This window comes from Amblyomma maculatum, chromosome 1, assembly GCF_055883805.1.
Source record: "Amblyomma maculatum isolate TAMU_Amacu chromosome 1, ASM5588380v1, whole genome shotgun sequence".
Lineage (NCBI taxonomy): Eukaryota > Metazoa > Arthropoda > Arachnida > Ixodida > Ixodidae > Amblyomma > Amblyomma maculatum.
This window is the reverse complement of record NC_139344.1, coordinates 398016016-398043750: the sequence shown is the minus strand read 5'-3', so window position 1 is coordinate 398043750 and position 27735 is coordinate 398016016. Positions and strand designations below refer to the sequence as shown.

General features: G+C 47.7%; 1 protein-coding gene across 3 annotated transcripts in view; it reads right to left on the bottom strand.

The window, feature by feature from the left end:
• The window catches only part of LOC146208670 (medium-chain acyl-CoA ligase ACSF2, mitochondrial-like), a 55823-nt gene extending 29009 nt beyond the window's left edge, over positions 1-26814 (bottom strand). For 2 of the 3 annotated variants that reach the window (XR_014705365.1, XM_084595888.1), the window contains exons 1-6: positions 26589-26814; positions 23437-23605; positions 10269-10397; positions 9454-9507; positions 4079-4197; positions 3662-3709 (exon numbers count right to left, since the gene is read on the bottom strand). Coding sequence is in view for 2 of the 3 variants with exons in the window: in XM_084595888.1 (XP_084452014.1) it covers positions 3662-3709; positions 4079-4197; positions 9454-9507; positions 10269-10397; positions 23437-23605; positions 26589-26683 (614 nt within the window). In the remaining variant the exon portion in view is untranslated. The remainder of the gene's footprint in view (positions 1-3661; positions 3710-4078; positions 4198-9453; positions 9508-10268; positions 10398-23436; positions 23606-26588) is intronic. The other variant, XM_084595894.1, reaches the window with a different exon arrangement.
• Between the last annotated feature and the right edge of the window lie 921 nt (positions 26815-27735).

The window sequence follows — 27735 nt, the reverse complement described above, 5'->3', positions numbered from 1 at the left end:
TGCCGCCCTCAGCTACGCTTTCCTTCCCTTGGAATCCAGTTTGTTACCCTCAGCGACCATCGGTTATCCTCTCTTCGCACTACATGTCCTGCCCATGTCCATTTCTTCTTCTTAATTTCTACTAGAATGTCGGTAACGTGAGTTATTTCTTTGACCCACTCTGCACGCTTTGTATCTCTTAATGTTACCCCTACCATTTTTCGTTCCATAGCCCTCTGGGTTGACCTCAACTTAAGTAGTACTCTCTTGGTTAGCCTCCACGTTTCAGCCCCATAGGTGAGTACAGGTAAGATGCAACTGTTGTATACTTTCCTCTTGAGCGATACCGGTAAGCTGCTAGTCATAATCTGCGAGTGCTTGCCAAATGCACTCCATCCCAATCTTATTCTTCTTGTTATTTCCTTTTCATGGTCCGCATCTGCGGTTACTACCTGCCCTAAGTAGATATATTCGCCTACTATTTCCAGTATTTCGCTACCTAATGTAAACTGCTGTTCTTTCCCGAGGCTGTTGAACATTACCTTAGTCTTCTGCATATTGATTTTCAAGCCTACCTTTCTACTTTTCCTGTCTAGGTCATCAATCATTATTTGCAGTTCATCCCCCGAATTGCTTAGCAAGGCAATGTCATCAGCAAATCGCAGATTACTGAGGTATTCTCCATCTACCCTTATCCCTAACTGCTCCCATTCCAAGTCTCTGAATACTTCCTCTAAACAAGCTGTGAATAGTACTGGGGAGATTGTGTCTCCTTGCCTAACACCTTTCTTTATGGGAATTTTGTTACTTTCTTTATGCAGAACTATGGTTGCTATGCAGCCACTATATATATCTTCCAGCACTTTCACGTACGGCTCGTCTACCCCCTGATTTCGCAATGCCTGCATCACCGCGGAGGTTTCAACTGAGTCAAATGCTTTTTCGTAATCAATGAATGCTATGTATGAGGGCTGGTTATATTCCGAGCATTTTTCTATCACCTGATTGATGGTATGGATATGATCGATAGTAGAGTACCGTTTCCGAAACCCTGCTTGATCCTTTGCTTGATTGCTGTCTAAGGTTGTCCTGATTCTATTATCGATTACCTTAGTAAATACCTTATACGTAACAGACAGTAAGCTGATTGGTCTGTAATTTTTAAGGTCCTTAGAGTCCCCTTTCTTGTGAATGAGGATAATGTTTGCATTCTTCCATGGTTCCGGTACCGTCGATGACACCAGGCACTGCGTATACAGGGTGGCCAGTTTTTCTAGCACGATATCCCCCCCGTCCTTCAGCAAATCTGTAGTTATCTGATCCTCTCCAGCTGATTTCCCCCATTTTCATAGTTTCTAGTGCTTTCATGACCTCGTTCTTCGTCACTGGTGGAACGTGTGACTGTTTTTCCCTACCGCCAATCTCATTACGGTCCTGACTACTTTGGCTACTGTAGAGATCTGTATAGAACTCCTCGGCTACTTTGACTATCTTTTCCATATTAGTGATGATGTTGCCCGCGTTGTCCCTTATCGCATACATCTGGTTTTTACCTATGCCGAATTTCTTCTTTACCGCTTTAAATCTTCTCCCGTTCTTTACAGCATGCTCAATTTTCTCCATGTTATACTTCCTTATATCGGCCACCTTGCGCTTATTGATTAGCTTTGATATCTCGGCCAATTCGATCTGGTCTGTTGGATTGGAAGCTTTCATACTCTGGCATTTCTTAATCAAATCTTTCGTCTCCTTAGACAGCTTACCGGTATCCTCTCTACCGCCTACTTCTACCGCGCACTCAGTAATGATATCTCTGGAATTATTGTTCCTTCGCTCTAGGGTAATGTCGCCATCCTCAGTTAGAGCTGAATACCTATTCTGTAGCGAGATCCTGAACTCTTCTGCCCTCCCCCTCACCGCTAATTCGTTGATGGGTTTCTTTCTTACTAATCTGTTGCGTTCCTTCTTCAGATTTAAGCTAATTCGGGACCTCACCATCCTGTGGTCACTGCATCGCACTTTCCCGATTACCTCTACATCTTGCATAATGGCGGGGGTTGAACACATTATGAAGTCAATTTCATTTTTAGTCTCTCCGTTAGGACTTTTCCATGTCCATTTCCGGTTCTTCCGTTTGCTGAAGAAGGTATTCATGATTCGTAAGTTATTGCGCTTCTGCAAACTCAACTAGTAACTCCCCCCTGCTATTCCTAGAATCAATGCCATAGTCACCTACTGCCTGGTCTCCTGCCTGTTTTTTCCCTACCTTGGCATTGAAGTCGCCCATTAGTATACAGTATACTGCGTCTTTACTTTTCGCATTGCCGATTCTACATCTTCATAGCAGCTTTCACTGCCTGGTCATCATAACTACATGCAGGGGCGTAGGCCTGTACAACCTTCAGTTTATACCGCTTATTAAGCCTAATTACGATGCCTGCAACCCTTTCATTAATACTATAGAATTCATCTATATTACCCGCTATATACTTATTGACAAGGAAACCTACTCCTAGTTGTCGCCCCTCAGGGTTCTAGCATTAAACGTAGCCAGGGTAAGTTTCCAATGGCGGCCTGTCCAGCGGAGCCAGGCTTTCTTAGCACTCCCTGCTGCGTCAGGTCTGACCGCCGCCGTGGTCAGTTGTTCCGCAGCCGCTGGTGACCGAGGGCCGGGGTTTTATGGAGCTTATCATAGGAGGTTGCGGCCAATTACTGCACCAGGGTGGCCAACTCCTGTTCTGGTGAGGGAGTGCGTTGCCGGAGGTGTTCACCGGCATCAGGTCGCACCCCAAACCTGTTTATGCAATTCCATCGACACGCGGATTTTTTTTTTCTTTTTTTGTTCATCCGGTGGAGAATTGCGTGGCACCGGGATTTGAGCCCCGGTCCTCTTGCATGCGAGGCGGATGTTCTACCGCTACGCCACCGCTGCACCCTACCGCTACGCCACCGCTAGGCTTTATTAAGGTTAGCTAAATCCCTGTGTGAAGTACAAGCTTAACGAAGTGAAACCATGTGTAAGGATGTGCTTTCGCTCATGAAATTGGGCCTATACCTATGGCTAACCACTGTCATTTTTCCTCGCCAGCCGTTTCTGACCGGCACGAGTGGCTGTGGTATTGCAAAAACCGCACAGAAATGTAATCCAAAGCGAAGACCTACTCCATCACTCAGGCTGCGCTTCGTGCATGCTGATGCGGTTTTCGTGAAAGCGCGCCTGGAACGGGACGGCCGTGTCTGCCCTGTCTATAGGATATACAAGAGTTGCACACGAGCCAGACGGAGGTTAATTCTTAGCTTCTTGGGAATGTGGCCTTAAATTAACCTTCTAATAAAGCAAAATCTGCACTGCCAACGAGGTTATAAAAGACGTCGACATTTTCCCCTGTGCCCAGCATATGTATTTTAAATATGTAATCGAAGACGGAAGGACATTTAGGTTTTAGTTCAGAAGGGTTTTAGTTCGCTTGACTTGGCTAGCGATTTAGGGCATATGTATATGAGCGATTTGAAGTATCTGTCACAAGTATAGTTACAGTGCGCTTAGTTCCTCTTTGACAATGATGCTTGTCAATATATACATGCGAATTGACACGACTAAGACGAAACTATGGTCATCAGAGGCATGGGAAAGTGGTGCATAGAAGCAGCTAGGAGACATGAAATATCAGAATATCCTTACGGTTTCGCTTCATCTCCGAGCAAGATGACGTGCTTCAAACGCGGCAGTCTGAAAAAAGAATAAAAGTGGGAACAAAACCGGCATTAGCAGCACAGCACGGCTCTGACCAGGAATTACAACTGCACTTTTCAACCACTTCTCTTATGCCCGTAAAGGTGTGCTTTACTTAGCAATGTGATGAAAAGATATCAGACAGATAAAATGAAGGTATGAATGACGGCACTAATTTTCGCTTGGCTATGCATACAGTGAATCCGAAATGGCGGCAGTATTAAATACTTTTAACCAGGCTTAACCAAGAAGCCTCGTTTGGACAAGGAGGTTGTCTGCACACTGCGACACAGTCACATACTACGTAAAATAAATTTTTCACTTAAATGATAAGTTGGGTCAGAGGCGGCCGCTGCCAGTACATACCTCTGGCACTTCAGGCTACCAGGCTTGCAGTGTTCGAGCTCGGGGGCAATCTGCAGTAGCATCGAATAGTAGTCCTGACGGGCAAACTTTTCAGACAGGATCAGTGCCTCGCAGTCCACCTGCGCCACGGTGGATTAGAGTAGTCGGCCACTGCAAGTCCACGTATCGCTTTCACCAATTTACATTCGATATAAATAACGCATTTGTTTGTCCACCAAATAGCTTAGGTTTTGCTCAAACATCAACGTTATAGTACACCACCTCCAATACGTAAGGACGGTACAAAAAAGAACCTAGGTACGAAAAAAAATAAAAATTTTATTTTTCACGAGTAAATGTAAACGGCAGGTTGCGAGGCATGTAATGAAACCGAGGCCTTGACAACGATCCTGAACCCTTCGGCCGAGACAATTTAATATTGCCCACTTAGGTTAGGTTTCACATTGACTCTCTTTGGTCTTTTTCATCGCCGACTGAGCAGTGCCTGCCTTACCTTCTGGACCTGCCGATAGAAGCTGCAAACGATAACAATAGATTGGAATAGAAGGAAGGCGTTATAATAACCATGTACTAATGTAAGCGTCCTTGTGTGTTTTGTTTGTGTCTCCTCGTCCGCGTGCGTTGCTCTGTTTCAAGAACGTTATAGTACGCCAGCACTGAGCTCTTCCTAAAAGTACACGAAACCTTATTGAGCGGGAGTTTCTTTTTCTTTCTTTTTTTTCTTGCATCTCGACCCAGTTGCCTGAAGTGCTGTCACAGCGGGCGCAATTTTAACTTGCGAAGTCACGACCTGGCGAGTCAATCAGGCATTCAGGAGTCAGAAACAACAACGGTTGACAATGTTCTTGCCTGGTCTGGTGTTTACACGAGTACTAGTAAAACTAGCTAAATGATTGCGTCAGGAATTTGATCCGGCTGCACTCTGCCATTATTGATCGATACGTAGGCTGGTACTCCTGCCAGACCCAAACTGAATATCAAAGAAGCTGTTGCATGGAGGCGCCTGTAATTAATACGTATATGAATCCAGTCTAGCGTATATTTTGCACCCCCAGACGAGAGAGCATGATAAGTGTAGACAGTGTGAGACGAGAGAGACCCTCGACTATATAATATGGGAATGCTAACACTTTCGGGGTGGGACAAAATATAGCTTGGAGAGAGAACTGAGAGACCCTGCTTTGAAGCCCGGACCCAAGCGAAACATCGTCCAGCTGGCGAAAGAGGCTGCTATAGGCCAGGACCTGCCAGCCAGCCTTTAACGCGGGAGCCCTCATCTCCCAGGCCTGCGTGCCGGGGGCGGGGATGATCGGCTTTTTCTGGTGGCAAACAAAGTTTTAAGAGCGTAGGCTCTTCTCCCGTTTCGCGATTTCTGTCGGTTTGTCTGGGGCTCCGAATGTTTACAAGTCCCAAGCAGAATACATCATGGTGGTGCGCCAGTTTAGCAATTCAAGATGGCATCCACCCTATTATAAGGTCCGAGATTCGGACCGGTGATAACCGGTTCGTTGAGTTAATGACACAAAACGGCTAGTAGAGTCGAGCTTTAAAATGTGTGACGTAATCGTGCCGACCATCTCTGTTGGAACCGTAACGGGGTGCCGTGGCGGCGCAGTGGTTACGGCGCTCGGTTACTGTTCCCAAGGATGCGGGATTGAATCCCGGCCTCGGCGGCCGCTTTTCGGTGGAGGCGAAAAGCAAGGTGCCCGTGTGCTGTGCGTTAGTGCATGTTAAAGAACCCCTGCTGGTCGAAAATTCTAGAGTTCTCTACTACGGCGTCTCTCATAGCCTCAGTCGCTTTGGGGCGTTAAACCCCTCAAACCAAACCAAAGTGTAACTTCCAGCGGTAGTGGCAATAAATTGTTAAATTGGCTCAGTGAAAACGAAAGGCGCATGTATCTGTCACACTTCTCGGTGGGCACCTGAACCGGAGGTGGGCGTCAAATAAGAAATAGAGAAAGAGGTGTCGTAGTGGAAGGCTCCGGAATAAGTTCGGCTACCTGGGGATCTTTAACGTGCACTGACATCGCCCAGCACATCCGGTCTTTGCTTTTCTCCTCCATCGAAACGCCGCCGCCGTGGTCGGGATCGAACTCTGGTACTCCCGCTCAGTAGCCTAGCGCCTTAACCAGTGAGCCACCGTGGCGTGGGAATCAGTGGCAGCAGAATGATACGGGTAGCGCAAAACTAATCGTCGTCACGTACTCAACATCTTCATACCAGAATTTGGGACCTAGGAGTGAAATTCAAACGCGCTACTGCTCAGCGGGGAACCGTTTTGTGCAGCTAATGGCCTTCAATGGAACGCCGATTGGTGGTGCGCTCAAATTTATATATTAATGTCAATATGTCTCTAATCCCAAACTGTGACTCTAAGGATGGTGGCAGACAGACCGGAGTAGTGTCTAACGATTCGTTGAAATCGTACATGTAAAACAATTCAAAATCTACTCTTATTTTGGTGGAAGGGTCGCACCATCGACCTTTGGGGGTTCAAAATCGTCAAAATTTGCGTTTGCAGTGGGACGCGTATCTGGCGAACCATTGGTGGTAGACACGTGCGGATGGTACTAAACGATTCCTCTAGGCGAGATCTATGCGAAATGAGAATGCGATAAATACTAGCTTAAACTTTTTGCATTTGAATGCCTAGAAGCGGTAGCTGCACGTGTTCAATCAATCAATCAATCAATCAATCAATCAATCAATCAATCAATCAATCAATCAATCAATCAATCAATCAATCGGCGGTCGCAACTTTTGTAAATTTTTGAAACACCGCTAGAAAATACATTTAATTTCATTAACTTGGGACCGTATAATAATTGGTCTTGCAGGGAAGGGAAGGCGCAGTATCTGTCACAATTTTTTCTGTGGACACGTGAACCACGCCTTAAGGAAAGGGAGGAAGGCGAAGTAAAATCAGAGAAAAAGGGGTGCCGTAATAGAGGGTTGCGGGGTAGCTTCGACAATTTGGCTGAAATGGCACGGCTCACGGATGCCTCTCTGTTTCGCGTCCATCGAAACACAGTTATCGATGGTCAGGTTCCAACCCGGGTGCTCCGATTCAATAGTCGAGCGTCTTAACCACTGAGCCACCGCGGTGGTGCATTTGGCATATTCTGGCTTATTTTTGAAGCGAAGCTCCACTTCTGGCATGCAGAAATAAATGTCAAATTAGGTTTGGAAGAGAAGTCTATTTGGAGGCGCGCCGCCGCCACAGTTGCGTGCTTTGCAATCCCCTCCGCCGCCGCGCCGACCGTCTCTCCAAACGCTCGTTCTCGGCAATTGTGTCACGTGGTCATCCAGTGACTCATCGGGTACGTGGTGCTCGCCATTGAAAGGAGGAGAAAGGTAGCGACATCCCACCAGATGCACGCGCCGGCACAGAGGGGGTAGTTCTCTCTCTCTGTCCCGCCACTGTGGTGCAGGGATTAAAGGTCCGTAAGAAGCCCGACTATACTGTGCCGGAGTACCCGGGTTCGATCCCGACCGTGGGCGGCTGGATTTCAATGGAGGCGAAACGAAGAGGCGTCCGTGTGCTGTGATGTCAGCACATTCCGCAGCCCTGCACTACGTACGGCTCGTCTTTTTCTCTTTACCCTTTCACTCCCGCCTTCCTCCCTTCCCTTAAGGGCGCGGCTGAGGTGCCTACGTAACAGGTGTGACTGCGCATGTCCCTTCCAGTGGAATAGTTAGCATTATTACTAATGCGTAAACATTGTATGGTTATATAGGTGGGTTTTGTGTGGGCATGGCCTTGTCGGAGCTGTAAAAGAGGATCTAGTCGGTATATCAGAAAAATAACGGTATTATCGGATAGTGCGTTAAGGAAAGGTGTGCAAGTGACAAATGGTTGTCGGGGGTTAATTAGTTAACTAATGAGAGCCAAATAGATAATTTAGACGTCGAAATAGCCAGGAGCGGTAATGCCGATGTCCAAATGGGCTTACCTGGTACTCGACTTTCGCCGACGTAGGCCTAACTTCTGGTGGAGGGAAATGTGAAATGTTTGAACGTGAGCGCGTGGGAAAGGGCGTGGTTTGCGTGCACAAGTGATTGAGAATGGTTGGAAAGTGCGTAGAGAGGTAATTAACCAACTGCAGCCTGAGCGTTGCTACTGCACACCTCTTCTCCAACACAACCAGTGTTCCGTTGAACACATCAAAGTTCACTGGCGGGCTATAATTTGTTTACACGAAAGGAAAAGCGCAGTAGCTGTCACTCGCAGAATGCCGCAGACACATCTCCCGGACCACAGCAACGCTCAAGCTTGCGCACTTTTCCAGTGCAGATTCCGCAGTGACTGCAGAAAATTAAGCCTTAAACGGAACGCTGGCTGTGTTAGATGCAACGCCCGGCCGGCCGCAACCAAAGATTTCGCCCCCCATTCGGTTCAGAAGCGTTGAACCCTTCTAATTTTTTAGCAACTGAAGGACGGTAAACGACACGGTTGGCAGCCCCTTAGTCGTGCCGGCCTCCGCCGTCCAGGCCCACGAGACCACTACCGCCGCTTGAAATTCGCGGTTAGAGATGAGCATCAGTGCCTTCCACTGCGCCATTATTTGGACATGAAAGCTTTGGGGGGACATTTGTGGGCATGCCTACTGATTGGGGGCAGGTTTTCGGGTTATTTGCAAAGCTTACATTCATTTGCGTATCGATCGATGTAAATGCGGGATCTCGTGCTATCGAGGGGAAAAGTCTTCGGAACGGCCGTCGGAAGACTTTGGAATAGAAGAGCGATCTCAATGCATTGCGAGATAGCCCAAGCCTGTCTTTCAGATGCGCTTCAAGTATGGTCTGAAACGACTGACCGATAAGAAAGCTACGCTCTTTGTTTGCCGCTCGCGTGCTCTAGGAACTTTTGCTTCTGATATAGTACACGACCTTTTTCCACGGCCTGCGTTGAGTGAAGCCTCGCTCGCACTATACTTCTCGTGACAGCTCTTCTTGCTGCTTATCTACATTTTTAAGGTTTTCTGGATGCACTAGGCGTACCCCCTCCCCCGAGAACGAAGGAACCGAGAACGAAGGAACTGACATAATGTGACGTCTTGGCGGTGGCGACGATGATGATAGTGTCTGCTCTCATCTGGGCTGGAAACGGAATGTCGCTACCCGGTCATTTTTTTTCTCTCACAGTGCCGACGCCGACAACGACAACAACCCAGACGCCGGTACTGAAGCCAGATTTTTCGGAGAACTTGGTTTTTAGCTATGCCGCGTTAAAACTTTTGTTGTCACTCACGCATTCAGCGCAGTGACTGGCTGAATGCTCGCGACATGTTTCACTTTATATTAGAAGGCCCGCTTTTATATTCTTATGAAGTACCGTCGTGGGACGACACCTTTCGAAATGTTTTCTGACTCACGAGTTTCAGGCAATGCTCCATCTCTGGCACTTGATACGCTGTGTTGACGTTGACCTGCACAAAACGTAGGCCGTCAAAATTGACCCGAAGAGAACAACATGTAGAAACCTTCATCCGCATCTATCCGAACGCGTAGCCAAGCGAAGCACTTTAAAAATTGCCTATATCTAAGGGGCACATCAATAATTAAGGTTCGTTTTGAATTGAGAAATTACTTTTTCTAGCAATTTTTATAACTATTTTCTACAATCAAACTTTCGACCTTGTTGTCTGAACGTATCAACCTAATTTCTGGCGCCTCCACAGGGAAATAAACTTCAGACATTGTCAAGCTGAGTACATTAGACTTATTTAGAGAACCATTTATTTCCCGAATCATTTTTAGTGAGGTAATCAATGACAGCTGCACCTGAGGTGTAAACGTATACAGGCGGCGAGAAAGCGACATTACGTTACTTCCATTGTCAATCTCTTGTCACAATATTTCGTCTTTCTGGAGCGTTCTTTGTTGCCAATCATTCCTTAGGCGGCTCCGGTAAGGCTGATCTGATCAAAAATAGAGACGCAAAAGAATAGACCATATAAAACTTCTGATAAAATACGGTTCACATTGAGATATTCTTCGCTCACAACGCTCCAGATTGCCGCCGGATCGAAAAAAGAAAGGTAGATTGAAAGACGCGGGACAGAAATGATTGGATAATGTGACTAGCATGTAGAACGCACGTACAATGACCAATCAACGAGAACCTAACGCGCTGACGCATTATGTTTTTTTCCCGTCTTTCGTCGGTGACAGGCATGAAAGGACTCACGAGGACGAGGCCAGCCTTGGCCGCCGCAAATTGCACGACCGGCCACTCGTAGATGTTCGACGACACGATGCATATCATGGAACCCAGCGGCAGGCCAAGGGAGACAAACGCGGCTGCCAGCTGGTCAATCTAGAAAACGCGGATCACATCGTAATGAAATTGAAAAACAAACAAACGCTCAGTTGTTGTTGTTTTTTTTAACTTCAGAATACCCTGCTGCGGCGTCAGCTCGCTCTGCCAGTGACATTCGTATTATGGCATATTCACAATCCTGCAAATCCGTTCGGTGAGTTCATTCGGTTCAGCTGAGCTTCATGGTGTATAAGAAAAGCTTACTTCTAGTGCATGAAAAGAAAACAAAGAAAAAACACACCAAGGCTAAAATAGCGAGAAATACCAATAAAGGATTCACATGTTTAATAATGCGCGCAAACAATCACTTATCGTTGCGATGAATTTTGTTTTATGTAGAACTACTAAAAAAAGTAAAACAAAAAGAGGAGAGCGAGTTTATAGCACAAAAGACGACTGAAAATCTCGCACTTCGATTTACGTGTGACCTATTTCGACCTCATAAAACGGTGCTTGGACGCTGCTAATGATAATTTGAAAACTAAGGGTCTAATTCAGAAAGGAAAGACGTGTCTGTACGGGCAAAGCTTTTGACTAACGTGTAGATAGCGTGCGCCCCAGCTCTTTGTTTTAATCAAGAAAGTGTACAGTAAGTCATAAAAAAAAAGTTAGCAGGATGAAGATTTACGAGAAAAAAAAAATTAGTTCTGTGTTCCTTCGCTATTCAGAGAGCTGGTGTTTCGTCTGTGAATGGAGCATCCATGTGCCTTCGAGAGCCAAGTCATTTTGTTGACCTGCTACACCACAGCAACATAGAAATAATTTTTTTTTTCTCGCGCAACTCCACATCCCATGAACGTTTGTCCATGACCGCACACTTCGTACCCTAAACTAAAAAGCCAGCTTCGCAGCTCATGCACTCCCATGCTGGTTGACAGTTCTTCATGCCTAATGCATATAGCCTTCTCTTTATAATTACCCAGACAACATAGAAGTTGGCGCCAATCTTTTCCACTGTATCTCAGAATAATTCTGGCGCGAAAACCTTGAACTGAATAAAGAGTCAGTTCAATAAAGCGCTGCAATTCGGCTGCTGTCTTAGATTAGAAGAGGCGAGCCCACGTCCATGTATATGTTTTGCCATGGAATTTGGAGGAATTCCGTGGAAAGCACTGCAGAAAGTTCATAAGGTCGAATAACCATAGTAAGAAATCTGCAGAAATTGGAGAAACTAAACGTGCAAGAGGCACTGAGCAATAGCCTGTATCGACTGCGCACCGCGTGTTCCAATCACAAAGATACCTAGCTAGAAGAAACGCAGAAAAAATGCAACACAAGTGACACCGTCAATTTCGCAAGCAAAATTTATGCGTCGACATAAAATTTTTGGAGTTGATCCCAGAGGTTATACGCAACACAGCTGTTTTCCTCAAAATGCGGAAACTCCTTCTTTTCGGCAAGGGCGTCGCGAGTTAGTAGCGACTGGGAGGAACTTTTCTAAATTCATTATTCTCGCCGGTAAATGCGTCTTTCTCTTCCCAGTAAACGTTAATGCTGACAGAAGGAGAAATCAGCTCATAATAAAAACAATAATTGGATGGAGATCTACTCGGCATCTCTTTAGCATCCTGTCTGCCGAGCTGTTAGGAGGAAAACTTTGCTGATATATCGCAGATATATATATATATATATATATATATATATATATATATATATATATATATATATATATATATATATATATATATATATATATATATATATATTGTAGCGTGTGCAACAGCAGCCGCTAGGCGGCAGCTCATCGAGAGTCTCGTGCGCGGACTGCAAGAAGTGGTCTCGTGGCGTTCGAGAAGAAGCTGAAGTCGGCTGCTGTCTCTCAGTGCTCTCTGGACCTACTCTTCTGTGCCTTCTAGGTCAACCCCCCTATTAAAACCAACCTTCTGGTTACGGGCCTAAACGGCTACGTGACACTGGTGGAGGTGAGGCCTTGAATTACATGTCTCGGGCCTCTCGCAGCCGCTCATCGAGTCCCAACCGGCTTCCGCTCGTGTCGACACCCGTTCATCGCTGCAGCCGTCGCCTCCGAGGTCTGGCGCCGGAATTCGCTCCTCTACCTGAACCGACGCCAGCTGATCAGCAGTTCGAGACTTCTGTAATGGCACAGGCAAGTCAGCACCAGTTGCTGCTTCAGCAGCCTCGTACGCCCCCCAGTTTCCATGGCGCTACTGGGGAAGATGTCGACGACTGGATCGACCAGTTCGAGCGAGTGGCGCAATTCAATCAGTGGAGCCCTGCTCAGAAGCTGCACAATGTGTATTTCGCCCTTGAGGACTGCGCAAAAACATGGTATGAGAATAGGGAAGCCAGTCTTCAAAGCTGGGATTCCTTTCGCCAGCAGCTGCGGGACACTTTTTCCAGCCATGACCGCCGTGATCGCGCACGCCGCCTCCTAGAAGCTCGTGTGCAACTACCAAACGAGAGCGTGGCCATGTTCGCTGAGGACGTGACCCGTCTCCGCCGACGGGCTGATCCCGACATGACAGAATCAGCGAAGTTGCGCCACCTGATGCAGGGCGTAAAAGAACCCCTACCGAGTGTCACCGCGGGAACGCGAAGTCATTGCTCAACAGGTAGACGAGATGTTAAATGACGGTGTCATACAGCCATCGAGGAGTCCCTGGGCTTCGCCTGTTGTCCTCGTTAAGAAGAAAGACGGAAGTTTAAGGTTCTGTGTGGACTACCGTAAGCTCAATCAGGTCACAAAAAAAGACGTCTACCCGCTGCCACGCATTGATGACTCATTAGACCGGTTGCGCCACGCGCGCTACTTTTCATCGCTTGATCTCAAGAGCGGTTACTGGCAGATCGAAGTCGATGAACGTGATCGCGAGAAGACAGCGTTTGTCACGCCCGATGGACTTTATGAATTCAAAGTCCTACCTTTCGGATTGTGCTCCGCTCCAGCGACATTTCAGCGAATGATGAACGCAGTTCTATCTGGTCTTAAATGGCAGATGTGTCTAGTCTACCTGGACGACGTTGTTGTGTTTTCACCAACGTTCGAGGAACACCTACAACGTCTCTCCGCTGTGCTACGGGCTATCAGATCTGCCGGCCTCACGTTAAAACCACAAAAGTGTCACTTTGGCTATGAAGAGCTCATGTTCTTGGGCCACGTCGTCAGCCATCGAGGAGTTCGTCCCGATCCCACTAAAACAGCTGCCGTCACCAAATTCCCTACTCCATGTAACAAGAAGACAGTTCGCCGTTTCTTGGGCCTCTGCGCCTATTACCGCAGATTTATTGAAAACTTTTCACGCATTGCCGCTCCGTTGACACGTCTCACCCGGGATGATGTCACCTTCACCTGGACGGACGAACAGCAAAAGGCATTTGACGAGTTACGGCACCGCTTGCAGACAACACCTGTACTTGCCCACTTCGATGCGAATGCCGAGACTCTGGTCCACACAGATGCCAGCAACGTGGGTCTAGGCGCTGTACTCGTCCAGTGGCAAGACGGTGCCGAGCGAGTTATCGCATACGCAAGCCGGACTTTGTCCCGTGCCGAATCAAACTATTCAACCACCGAAAAAGAATGTCTGGCCGTTGTATGGGCGGTGATGAAATTTCGACCCTATCTTTATGGCCGGCACTTTCGGGTTGTGAGTGACCACCACTCTCTGTGCTGGTTAACAAACTTGCGAGACCCCTCCGGACGCCTTGCACGATGGAGCTTACGGCTACAGGAGTTCGACATGACCATCGTGTATAAGTCTGGACGTCAGCACAACGACGCTGACTGCTTGTCCCGTTCACCTGTCGAGGCTGCGCGGGAAGACGAAGAACCAGACTTTCCCCTTATCGCAGCCGTCGACGCGCTCACTGTTTCGCAGCAGCAACGTAATGATCCGGCTCTCGCACCACTTATTGATTTTCTAGAAGAGCGCACTACAGAAATTCCCCGTCTCTTCGCCAGAACGCATTCGTCGTTTTGCATGCGAAACAATGTTTTATACAAGATCGACTTCGCTCCGACGGGAAGAGATTATCTCCTCGTCATACCAGAGTCTCTTCGCGAAGAAATCTTACAGGCATGTCATGACGAGCCCACCGCGGGTCACCTGGGGTATGCTCGAACTCTGGCCCGAATTAAGAAGAGTTATTATTGGCCAAACCTTGCGGCCGCAGTACGCCATTACGTGAGAACATGCCATGATTGCCAGCGACGAAAAACCCCGCCTGTGAAACCGGCCGGTTTACTACATCCTGTTCAAGTGCCAAGATACCCATTCGAACAAGTTGGCATGGATTTGTTGGGTCCTTTTCCAATTTCTGATTCCGGCAACAGGTGGATAATTGTCGCTACAGATTACCTTACGCGTTACGCTGAAACGAAGGCCCTCCAGCGTGGTACGGCAATCGAGGCAGCGAAATTTTTCATCGAACGCATAGTCCTCAGGCACGGCGCCCCGAGAGTTATAATAACGGACCGAGGCACTGCTTTCACTGCCAAGCTACTGGAATCTGTCATGCAGCTAAGCGGCACTACCCATCGCAGGTCAACAGCCTACCATCCACAAACTAATGGCTTGACAGAACGTCTGAACAAAACTCTCGCCGACATGATGTCCATGTACGTGGATGTTGAACATCGGTCTTGGGATGACGTCCTCCCGTACGTCACGTTCGCGTACAACACGGCGCAGCAGGAAACAACGCAAATGACGCCTTTCTCCTTATTGTATGGCCGTGAAGTTTCGACAATGCTCGAAGCCATGTTGCCCCACGACGGCCGTGACCTCGAAGTTGGCGCCGAGGAGTTCACTCAACGCGCAGAACAAGCGCGACAGCTGGCGAGGGCACGCATCCGGAACCAGCAAGGTCGAGACGCCCAGCGGTACGATCACCGCCACCGTGTAGTGACTTTCGAACCGGGCGACAGGGTGTGGCTCTGGACTCCGATTCGACGTCGGGGACTATCCGAAAAACTTCTGAAACAGTACTTTGGCCCATACAAAGTGCTCCGTCAGCTGAGCGACGTGACTTACGAAGTGCTTCCGGACGGCTTTTCTTCTACTCGTCGTCAGCAGAAATCCGAGGTTGCTCATGTCGTGCGCATGAAACCGTACTTTTCGCGCGAAAATTAGCGCACCGCCTACCGCATGTTTCTTGCTTTATTTTTTTTTCTTTCTGCTTTTGAATTCATCAAACTCGCATTTATTTCACGTAGCCGTTTAGGCCCGTAACCAGAAGGTTGGTTTTAATAGGGGGGTTGACCTAGAAGGCACAGAAGAGTAGGTCCAGAGAGCACTGAGAGACTTGCACTTGCTATCTACGCAGCCGCCAACGTCGACCACCGCCTAGCGGTTACTGCCGACCAAGTCCGCATACACCCCACTAACAACACCATCACAGTGAGCACGCCTGACAATGCCCGTGCAGTGTCTTACGCCAAGATCGGCACCATCACCATCGACAAGACAGTAGTCCCGGTTGCCGCCTACGCCCCAGCCCCGGACAATTCCGTACGGGGGATTTTGTACCGAGCCTACAGTTATGAAAACGATGCCGAGATCCTGGCTGAGCTCCGCGCTCGAAATCCCGATCTCCCCATCGTTGCTGCGCGTCGTATGGGCAAGACGCAGCACTTCGTCGTTACGTTCGCCAACACCGAGCTGCCCCGATACGTGCGGTACTTGGGGTTTACTTTCGAAGTCTTCCCTTTGAAGCCTCGTCCGGAGGCGTGCTTCAACTGTCGCAAGCTGGGTCACCGAGCGGACGTGTGCCCCCAACCACGAATACCTACATGCCGCCGCTGCGGCGTCGCTCACGACTCCCCACCAGCCGGCCAACCTCCTACCTGCCAAGCCATGTGCATCGTATGCAAAGGCTCACATCCAACAGGCAGCAGAAGCTGCAAATACCGCTTCGTGTCTAGCCACAGGCGCAAATCTTCACAGTCCCCCACGGACACTGCCACTGACCCAGACAGTTCGCCAAGCGGCCGCCAGTCCCGGCCCCGAGAACGCGGCCACCAACAACCACCTCCAAGGGATGAATCCTTCCCGCCACTGCAAAGCAGCAGTCCCCCAACTGACCTCGCCACAAGTCCACCACTTCAGCTGCAGGAACCAAGAGATGACTCTTTTCCCCCTCTACGTGGACGCAGTGGGAGCAGAGATAGGAGCAGGTCATCGTCCCAGAGACGCAGCTCGCGGATCAACTCCAACTCCGGAGAAGAAGGAAGACCTGCCAAACATTTGGCATGGAAGACTCCACTTACAGACAAGCAACGCCGAGCACCCGACCCACAGGTAAGGGAGCTGGCAGAGTTAGTCCGACAACTGCAACAACAGTTAGCTCAGTCTAACGCAAAAATCAAACAGCTAGAAACTGCAAATGCGCAATCAAAAAATGAACAGTCGTCTGTGGCTTGCGCTCGCCTTGAAGTCAGCCGCAATGAGGACATGGAAGTAGATCAAAACCGCCGTAACAAACGAAAGGCACCTTCGGTACCTCGGCCAGATACAGATGACTTAGAGAGTAATTATGAAGAGAGATTTGCAAAAATAGACCAAAGACTAGCCAAGGTGGAGGAAACTATCCAGAAATTAATACCACAGCTTAACAAAGTAACTGACACAATGGAAAAGTTTCCGACTACTTTCGAAACTGTCCTAGCTAAACTCGACACGCTTACAACCAGGGTTAACGCACTAGCATCCCCTAGCAATCTGATATCTCCAACGCCAAATGCAGGCTCTTTGCCTCCCGCCAACACAGCATTCTCACGCCCAGCTGACGGTGCTTCGGCGCGTCCGTCCCCCAGCAGCATACTCCGACCCAGCGTATTGCAACCCGCGCGAGCGGAACCTTACCCGATACGCGATGGCTAGTACACCTGTTATAGTGTGGCAATGGAACTGCAGGGGATTCCGAGCCAAGCGCAAGGCTCTGGAATATGCAGTTTTGGCCCAAACAAACAGGCCGGTAGTCATAGCACTTCAAGAGACGAATACAGAAGTAAAGCTTGCAGGGTATACAGCATACAATGAGAAAGTGTCGGCTGAGTGCCGGCCGATCACAGCTACACTTGTACACCGTAATCTAACTGCAAACCAATTAGATTTGGAAATACCGGAGGTCTCTCATACATTTATACAAATCCTGCCGAACAAACGAACAGAATCTCCCCTTTACATTCTAAACGTATATAGTCCACCTAAAGACAACAGCACGAAAATAGCCACACTCTTCCGTAAGGCGCATGTAGCCGCTCATAATGGAATGTTGCTGACTGTTGGAGACTTTAACGCACCCCATGCAGAATGGGGCTACTCAGTTAACAGTAGAAAGGGAACTAAATTATGGGAGACAGCCCAGGCGCTAGGGCATACCTTACTCGTCGACCCTGATAAACCTACGCGCATTGGTAACAGTGTAACCAGGGATACGTGCCCTGACCTTACCTTTGCCAGAAATATCCCCGATGCGAGATGGGAAAACCTAAATACAAACATAGGAAGCGACCACTATGTACTATGTACCACTTTCCGAGCTACGCATTGCAAAATGCGTCGCCAGGAAGTGAAGCACACGAACTGGGACGCCTTTAGATATGTCCGCTCGCAAAGGCCAGCGGAAAGTATAGTAGATTTAAGACAATGGACGGAGCGTCTGTTGCAAGACGCCGCAAACACTTCAAAAACTGTTGCCCTTGAGGACAGCAGCCCCAGTCCGGACGCTAAGCTAGTGCACATGATTGAAGCACAAGGAAGTATCCATGCTCGATGGCGTAAAAATAAGCATAACCGACGTTTAAAAATTCGGCTAACCCGGCTTGAAAAGGAAATCGAGGCTTACTCGTGGGAACTTAGCCGAGAACAGTGGCATCAGACTTGCGACCGCCTTAATGGGCAACTGGGCAACAAGAACACGTGGTTTTTACTTAGACATTTACTGGACCCTACGAGAACTAAGGCAGATTCCCACAAGAACCTACATAGGATCTCGCAATCTTTCCAAGGCACCGACGAAGAGCTCATGACCACTTTAAAAGATAAATACATTAACACCTCCCAGGATATACCCACGCCAGATGGGTACTCAGGATTGGATAATCCTCGCATGGATAGCGTCTTTACCGTAGCAGAGATTAGGGCTGCTCTTAACAAAATTAACACCACCTCGGCACCGGGGGAAGGTTGCATCACCAATAAGATGTTGCGCAATTTAGAAGACCAGTCAGTAGAGGCTCTTACGGACCTCTTCAACAGGTACTGGACAGAGGGCAGCGTCCCTGAGGAATGGAAGCACGCTAAAATTATTTTCATACCTAAACCGGGCAAAAGACTCAAGATGGGGAACCTCCGCCCAATCTCGCTAACGTCATGTCTCGGGAAGGTAATGGAACACGTTGTCTTAAACAGGCTCCTTATGCACACCGATGCGGAAGGCACGTTTCCCCCGTCCATGATTGGGTTTCGAGCAGGTCTTTCGACTCAGGACATTATGTGGCAAATTCAACAAGACATTCTAGATACAAATCGCATAAGAGCCACGCGAACCATCCTGGGACTCGATGTGAGTAAGGCCTTCGACAATGTGTCACACGCTTCCATCCTCAATCACCTCTCACAGTTACACGTAGGCAAACGGACATACGACTACATCGCTGCCTTTCTGAATGCGCGTACGGCTACGCTCCATTTCGTTGACAATGTTAGCGACAAAATTACACTAGGGACGAGAGGGACACCGCAAGGCGCCGTACTTTCACCTTTTCTCTTCAACATCGTTATGAGCGGCCTCCCGCGTCTGTTAGATGATATCCCACACATACATCATTCCATATACGCCGACGACATCACCATATGGACCAATTCTGGCTCCGATGGAGATATTACAGATTCATTACAACGAGCTATCGACACGGTACAGTCTTATGTGCAGGAAAACGGCCTTACCTGTTCACCGGCTAAATCAGAACTATTAGTTATAAGGAACAAACAAGCTTCACAGGTAAAGCCAGATTCTCGAGAACCTATCCAGTTACACATTGACAACCATCCGATACCCCCGGTAGCCACGATCAGAGTTCTCGGAATGTTGATTCAGAATAATACGCAGAACACAGAAGCTATACGCCGGCTACGCGTCACGGCGCACCAGATAGGTGGGCTGGTGAGACGCATTGCCACACGTCGCAGGGGTATGAGAGAAGCCGACCTGTGTAGGATTATCCAAGCCTTTATGATAAGCAGAATCATGTACGCTTGCCCGTACTATCATCTGCGTCGTAGGGACGAACATGCACTTAATAGCATAATTAGAACAGCATACAAAGCGGCCCTTAGCTTACCAGTATACGCTAACTCAGATCGACTACTGCAGTTAGGAATTTTTAACACACTATCTGAACTAATTGAAGCCCATAAGACAGCACAAGTGACCCGCCTGTCACGCAGCCTTGCGGGACGCGTAATTCTCGACAAGCTCCACATCCACCCCACTGAGGAGGTGTGCGCAACATCCCATTTATCGGCTGACATAACTAGTAGACTAGTTGTTAAACCAATAGCCAAAAACATGCTACCAGGTAGACATGATGCCCGCAGGAAGACAAGGGCACAGACCCTTGAGAAACAGTACGAGGACGATCCACAAGCAGTGTACGTGGATGCAGCTCAGCACATCAAAAACGGAGCATACGTGGCATGTATGGCCACTCCAAAGTCAACCTTCATTAACGCTATAACATTTCATGCTAGCTCCATATGCGAGGCAGAGGAAGTAGCTATCGCACTGGCCATCGCGGATCCCCACACCAAAACTATTCTAAGCGACTCAAAAAGCGCCGTTCAAAATTTCGCCAAAAATTCTGTAAGCGCACTCGCGGCGCGAATTCTGCGCAACCGATCTCTCAATCACAACATCAATCTCGTATGGGTTCCGGCTCACGCGGGTAACTCCGGAAACGAAGGGGTCGACCGTCTAGCCCGAGGCTTAACCAACCGGGAGACGGGAGATCTATCGGGAACGGACGCGCCTGTGGAGGCACCGCGCACATACGCGGAGGTAACAAACTTTTATCGCGAGCTAAGATGCACGTACCCCGCCCCTCACCCCGACCTCGACCGGGCGCAAGCCACGACACTCAGACGCCTACAAACAAAGGCCATTCTTAGCCCCTACCGACTATCGTTAATTACAAACGGAGAATTCAACCCTGCATGCCGGCACTGCGGTGACGGGACGCAGGCCACTCAAGACCATATACTGTGGGAATGCGCCAGCAATCCCCCTCCAAAGACACTCTTGCCAGCTCCCTCAGCGGAGGAATGGGACAAGCTGTTGGCCAGCCCAAGGAAAACTACGCAACTGGCCCTCGTCACGCGAGCTCAAGAGGTCGCTCCCGACTGGAGGCCACCCTAGACTCGCCCCAGCCCGAAATAATTCCTTTCATTTCGTGGCAATAAAAGTTGTTACCACCACCAGTCCGCGCACGAGACTCTCGATGAGCTGCCGCCTAGCGGCTGCTGTTGCACACGCTACAATATATATATATATATATATATATATATATATATATATATATATATATATATATATATATATATATATATATATATATATATATATATATATATATATATTGTAATCCATCCATCTCAAAGCCCCTGGTCTTCACCAGTGGTGCTAGTAAAGCAGAAAGATGGTTCTTTTCGCTTTTGCATCGATTACCGACGCCTCAACAAAATTACCCACAAGGACAATTACCCCCTTCCGCGTATAGACGACGCTCTTGATTGCCTCCAAGGTGCCGAGTACTTTTCGTCTTTTAATTTACGTTCCAATTACTGGCAAGTGCTAATGGCCGCCTGTGACAGAGAGAAGACTGCATTTGTGACGCCGGATGGCCTCTATGAATTTAATGTGATGCCCTTCGGTCTGTGAATGCGCCCGCCACATTCGAGAGGATGATGAATAACATCTTGCGGAAGTTCAAGTGGCACATCTGCCTCTGCTACTTGGACGACATTGTTGTCTTTTCCACCGACTTCGCTACGCACCTAGAGCGCTTGTGGCAAGTTTTGGTTTGTCTACCAGACAACGTTTGGTTGTCTGGTAGCGTCTGCAATGGCTGTTGTCGGTAGTGTGCGGCTCCAGGGCGGCCGGAAATCCGCACTTCCACCAAGTTAAATGGGTTTTGCTGAGGGTTCAGGAGGGAATATAGCCCTCTGTAAGCTGCACGGCGAACAGCACAAGTACACGGTCCATTTAGGCACAAACCAGCGAGCTCGAGCAGCGCAGCGGCACTTCGTCGTTCTCTTCCTCGTCTTCGTGATATCCGCTCTTCGTTCACTACAATAATGTATATATATATATATATATATATATATATATATATATATATATATATATATATATATATATATATATATATATATATATAAATTAACGTTCACAACAGGGCATTTAATTAAATATTCAAAATTGCCGCTTACTTATCTCAACTTCATTACAGCGTTTGCTGCTTTGTTCTCGAGTGACAGGGATGTGCCGCCAGTCATTCGGAGCAAGCGATCACATATGCTCTTCTCATTCCTCAAACGTGTGTTCAGTGCACGTAGTCAACAAAATGTGACTTCGCGTTCAACCACACGGTGCCTAGTTAACATGTCCTGTCCTGTCCTCTCTCTCTCTCTCTCTCTCTCTCTATTTTTCTTTAGTGCAAGACCGCAGTAGCTGTGTAAATCTGTGCGCGTCTTGAATCTCACAGCACGTCCACCTCCTTTCGTACCTGTGCAGCCAGTCGAATTGCATTTCTTCAAGACATTTTTTTCCAAAAAAAAAAAAGAAAAGAACGATTAATTAATGCCTCCGAATTCTGTCGTACGTACGAAAAAGCGCGACATAATAGTGAATATGGTTTAGCCTCGATTTTTGCCCGCCGTAACGCTATCATAGTTTCTTTCCAGCTGCAGTCACAAAATAGAATTCGCTGCTCTCTATTAATTTTAGCTCTGATGACTTTGTTAAATAAGTTCAGTGCAATGTTTTACGCGCTCAGTTTTCACTGTCGCTCTGGGAAAAAAGTTGTTTCTCATGCGTTTAAAATCTACTGCGGCCTTTCTAACAGCCAGTAACTTAGCGAATTCTATTAATCTCCAATTTTTTTTGCGAGCTGTGTTGGCACCCTGTGTTCATTTCTCACAATTAGTGCTTTTTTTTATTCTTATATGAAGCCCCTCCTCACTGTGTGAAAATATTCGTTCAATAACTTAAATATATTAACGATGTGTTCTCAATCAACTCCCATTTCCCCGTGGCCATTCCAGCGTTGCTCAGAAAATCGAGCAATATTCATCGCTATTATTTTATAGCAAGATGGTAAAGCAACTCTTGTCCAAAGCTCGGAGAACAACAAGGATTAATCAAATGAATTAATTGACCACAGAGAAGACGTTATAGCTGAAGTCTGTAACTAAATAACATAAGATTCGACACAACTGGTCCGCAGAAAGTTTCGCGATTTAATATATTCACAGAAGCCAGATACGAACGTGAAACTATCAGAGAACTGAACGGTTCTAGTCCTCAGAACACTTCGTCGAGGCACTTTTTAATTTAACTGTCAAAAGCTCATCGATATAATCACCACCAGCAGTCATGCCCCCTGCACGAGTAAGGTTACCTACTTGATCTTCAATTAGCTCCGTCAGGTGAGGCCCTGACCACATTTCCTCATCAGGTTGCTTCAACTATTATCCATTCACTCACCAAAACAGACTACATGTCATCAATTCTCTCACAACGTGTCCGCCGCTAAAGTTTACAGTACCTTCAGTATATTGTTTTTCCAGAATGAGAGCAGCAAACACAGCTTAGTCATTGAGTTCACGCGCCTTAAGTTTAGTCCGGTCGTAGTCCTCTCCATAGCTCAAAAGGCTTGACTTCTAAACGATTACAGCATCGTTTAGAATTCAAGCCTTTTGTTCGACTGCATGCTTTAAGCCTCTACCAGAATCGCGTGATCATCAGAGCATGCACAGTCAAACAAACCGCAACGTTCATCGTAAGCACGTACATCGAGCTTGAACTGCACGTAGGTCTTGGAGATGCCCTGGTGGCAGGACACGACGGCCACGTTGTCCCCCTTGACGTCGGCAGTCCCGTCGACCACGTCGCCGGCGACCAGTGGCAGCAGCGGCACATTGCTTGTCCCGTGGTAGTAACTGAGGGCGCTCGCTTCGCGCCTGCGGTGGACATCCGGAACGGTAACAAATAAAATGGCAAAAAAAGCAATGAGGTGCACCAAAAAAAATTGTGACGTATACACGTACAACGCACACGACAAACATCCGTTAGCAATTTCGGTTTAACGTTTCGCTTTTGCATCAATCGGCTTAACTATGGGTCTTATATTTTCGTCATGGACTTTTTGTGGGTGACGATGTGGAAATGAGGTCTTTAAGGAGAATAAAGGTTGTGGGTGGATGGACTGCGAATACACTGGGAGGTTCGCGGCCTTTTGATGGCTTGACACATAAGGGTGAGCGGAACAAGGACGCGTCATCGGCAGTGTTTCAGTGCGAACGAGTGTATCCGGATGGTTACACCACTGCTCACGCCTAGGAAGTTCTTTGCCATGGAGAGCAGTGAACATGCGCGTCATCAAGGCGCATCTATAGACAGCGGCCCCGCAAGGGGTGAGCCAAGGAGGCGGTTTTTTATAATCTCCTTGGGGTGAACCAGGAGTGGTTAATGTCGGAAGCTCCGACTGTGTGCATCGTCAATACGGCGGCAGACAGTGCTTGGAGAGCGACGCCTTTGGACGCTTCTCCGGTACATGTGGTAAGGGACGTGAGTGTATCCGCCGCCTGCGCTGCTACGTCGATGGCGTCGAGATGAGAGCAAAATAGCGTTGTTCGGTTTGAGTTAGGATCTGCCTACCGTTGTTTATTTCAGCGTGTTGGCGCTGTGTCACGTTGTTGCAGCTGCCGCAGTCCTTTTGTGTTGAAGGGCACGCAAGAGCTTCTATGACTGGAAAAGCCCGTTGTTTGTAGGGCGTTAGGCTGAACGTATCGCTGTTTTTCTCTGGTCATTCCGTAACTCTTGTCGCAAAGTTTCTTGATGCATTCGATCGTTTGCGCCGGATTGCGCTGCTACAAACGAGGTGCTCTGTTTGCTTGCGACACTGGGGTGTTTGTCTCGCGCCCCGAATTGCTATTGTGTCCTTTTTTTTTTTTTTGCTATTCCGGGAATCAGCAGTTGTTTTGGCTGCTCCTGCCTCTTAATTGTTGCTTGTTGGGCGTTGCCTTGGCTTGCGAACACCCTTAAAAAGGGAGGCTCCTTCAACAAACGTTCGCACGCATGCTAATACATACATACATACATACATACATACATACATACATACATACATACATACATACATACATACATACATACATACATACATACATACATACATACATACATACATACATGCATGCATGCATGCATGCATGCATGCATGCATGCATGCATACATACATACATACATACATACATACATACATACATACATACATACATACATACATACATACATACATACATACATACATACATACATACATACATACATGCATGCATGCATGCATGCATGCATGCATGCATGCATACATACATACATACATACATACATACATACATACATACATACATACATACATACATACATACATACATACATACATACATACATACATACATACATACATACATACATACAAGCAGCTCAAAATATTTGCCACACTATGTCGCAAAAACGCTTAAAGCTGGGCACAAATTTCGCTTCGGGGAGTAGTTAGTCAGCCCTAGAATTTGTTAACTGTATGACCGTGAGGTCCTGTGCTGAGAAAGGTTAAAATTCTTGTACTAATGACGAATAATTAGCGCTGCATCCGAATAGACAATACTGGGAGGGCTATGTATATAAGTCAAGGCCTGCAAAGCCAGACATGACGGCGGGGTTTCATAAGCTTTCCTGAGCTCTGCGGCGTCACCCGATATTGAAGGCCTTTTGCACGCATTGCGACCGCTGCACTACGAATAGACCGCGTCAGGGCGCTGAACCTAACACCCCCTGCAGTCGGATGTGACAGCGCGGCGTGCGGCGGCGGAGCGGGTTGAGTTAGAATGGCAAGCCGGGTTGGTTGTTAAGAACGCCATGAAAAAGGCAACAACGAAATAGAGCCACATGAAAAGCTTTGCGTCGTGTATTTGTCGCTGTGCTTTCCCTTCCCACTTCTCTCCCTGGCGCTGTTCACCACATTTAGCACATATCGCAGCAGGCTCTGTTTTATAACAGTAGCCCGAGAAAAGTACTGTGTGTCTCAGCCGAAATTTTTGCAAAGTGTTCGAAAATTAAGCGGAATCTTCACAACATATTCCATTTGTTTGGATCAATTTTTAACATCCTGATTATTTGCTCCGCGAATCGATCCAAGAGAACATTCATTACGCCAATATTTCGAATATTTGCGTATTTACAGTTTCCAACAAAATTGATTCTCTCGCACATTTCTGGTATGCTGACGCTTGTCCGGTAGCAACAGACGCATATATCTTCGAGAAAGTTAGATTTACAAATCTTCAGCCAGCCGATTCACACTCATTACGGCCTCACCTGAATAATTGGGTTGCCGCAGTTTTAAAGCGAATGATTGCCTAGTACAGTCTTTGAGATACGCTTTAAAAATTGATGTCGCTGCATGCATTTCGTTGTTTGTTCTTTACTAATTTACAATGACTCCAATGACATTGACAGTGTCGCTTTGTGGATAGAATTTTCCGCCCATGCACCTGCTAACTTCAACACGCCCCTCAATGTGCCATCCAAAATTTCGCGAAGCGCTACAACCACTTTTATACCACGCAAACACACACTGACGAATAGGGTAATTCCCGAAAGTTTACATTAGCGCCTTTATATTAAATGTTGCTATATCATACGGTGCGGACACATTAGATGCGATGGCTTGTACACAGTGTATGGCTTGAGCACTGGTCTTTCAGGAACTTTGCTGGAGTTGACAAACTGCTCTCCCACCTCCTGAAATATGTTCCCTTTAGACATAAATGTACGTCTATGACACGGCTCTGCAGCCTGACGCACGTCGTCAGCCACCCTTGTCACAGAGGCTTACTAACGGTCCCGCCGCAGGCTGCGATGGAGATAAGGAGGAATCTCACCGTGACATGTGACGCACTCGCGTCCGCTCCCGCGGTGTCCGTGCAACGGCGAGCGAGAACGGCGCAGCAGCACGCCGCCAACATCGCTGAAGCATAGCGAAATCGGTCGTCGCCTCAGCGTGTAGATAATCGTTCGCGTACTGCGGTCCCCGCTACAGCGGCGTCGGCGCGAGTGGAGTACTCTGTGGCGCGTGGCCTCCGTCGCGCCGCCTTCAGCGCAGGTTCACGCGAGGCCGCTCGCGAAGGCCGCACCGATGCGCCACAAACGGAAGCAGCAGCTGCCACCCTCGGAGCTCGATGGCTTTCCTGTCTGACGATTGTGCAACGCACGAGCCGGCGACGTCACTCCTCCTGCCTTTTCTACCAGTGTTTAGTTTCCCCTTGCGCTTCGCAAAGAAAGCAGCTCTTGTGACGGAAATGCTAGACGGCGGCGGCGCCGTCTGGTCGAAGGTTAACGTTCCCGTAGTTAGAGTATAACCCCTGACCCTCTTCGGCCTCCTTCTTCCCCTTCTTATGCTCGATGTATTGTTGGGCATGCGTGCTTTTGCCTAGAGGAACCTGAAACTGTTGTTGCTGTTGTGTTCTTAGATAATGGCACATACTCACGAGGGGGATTGGCCACACATGAATCTGACAGAAATGGGTATTCGTCTCCGTCCGCAAAACTTTTGTTTGCAGTTTTTTGCAAAAACGTGAGGCTATCCTTTCAGCGTAAAATTTCATCAATTTGGTGTTAACCAGTGGGGCTACAGCCACAGGGTGGTTCATTCCGTTGGTCTCAAGTTCGTCCTCGCCTTTGGAAAGATATCACAGTTATTTTTGTTGTTGAATCAGAAGACCTGGCACATATTCACAGTGGGGAAATTAGCCGGGGTTTGGTGCAGAACGAAACAATGAATAATGCGCCCCAGCTTACGTTGTACCGTACATACATTATGAATTAGAAATCAGTGTGGGCAAAAAAAAATGTTTTGTTTTTTGTTCTTGTTTTTTAGAATTTTCCGAGGTGTTAGGAGTAGTAATAGAAAAATATTTTGACAAATAAAACTTGCAAGTAAATTCAAGACATAGTCAAGTGCTAACAGAAAATTTTCGGTTGCAATAATATACTATAAAATAACTCATCTAACACAGTCTCTAAGGCATG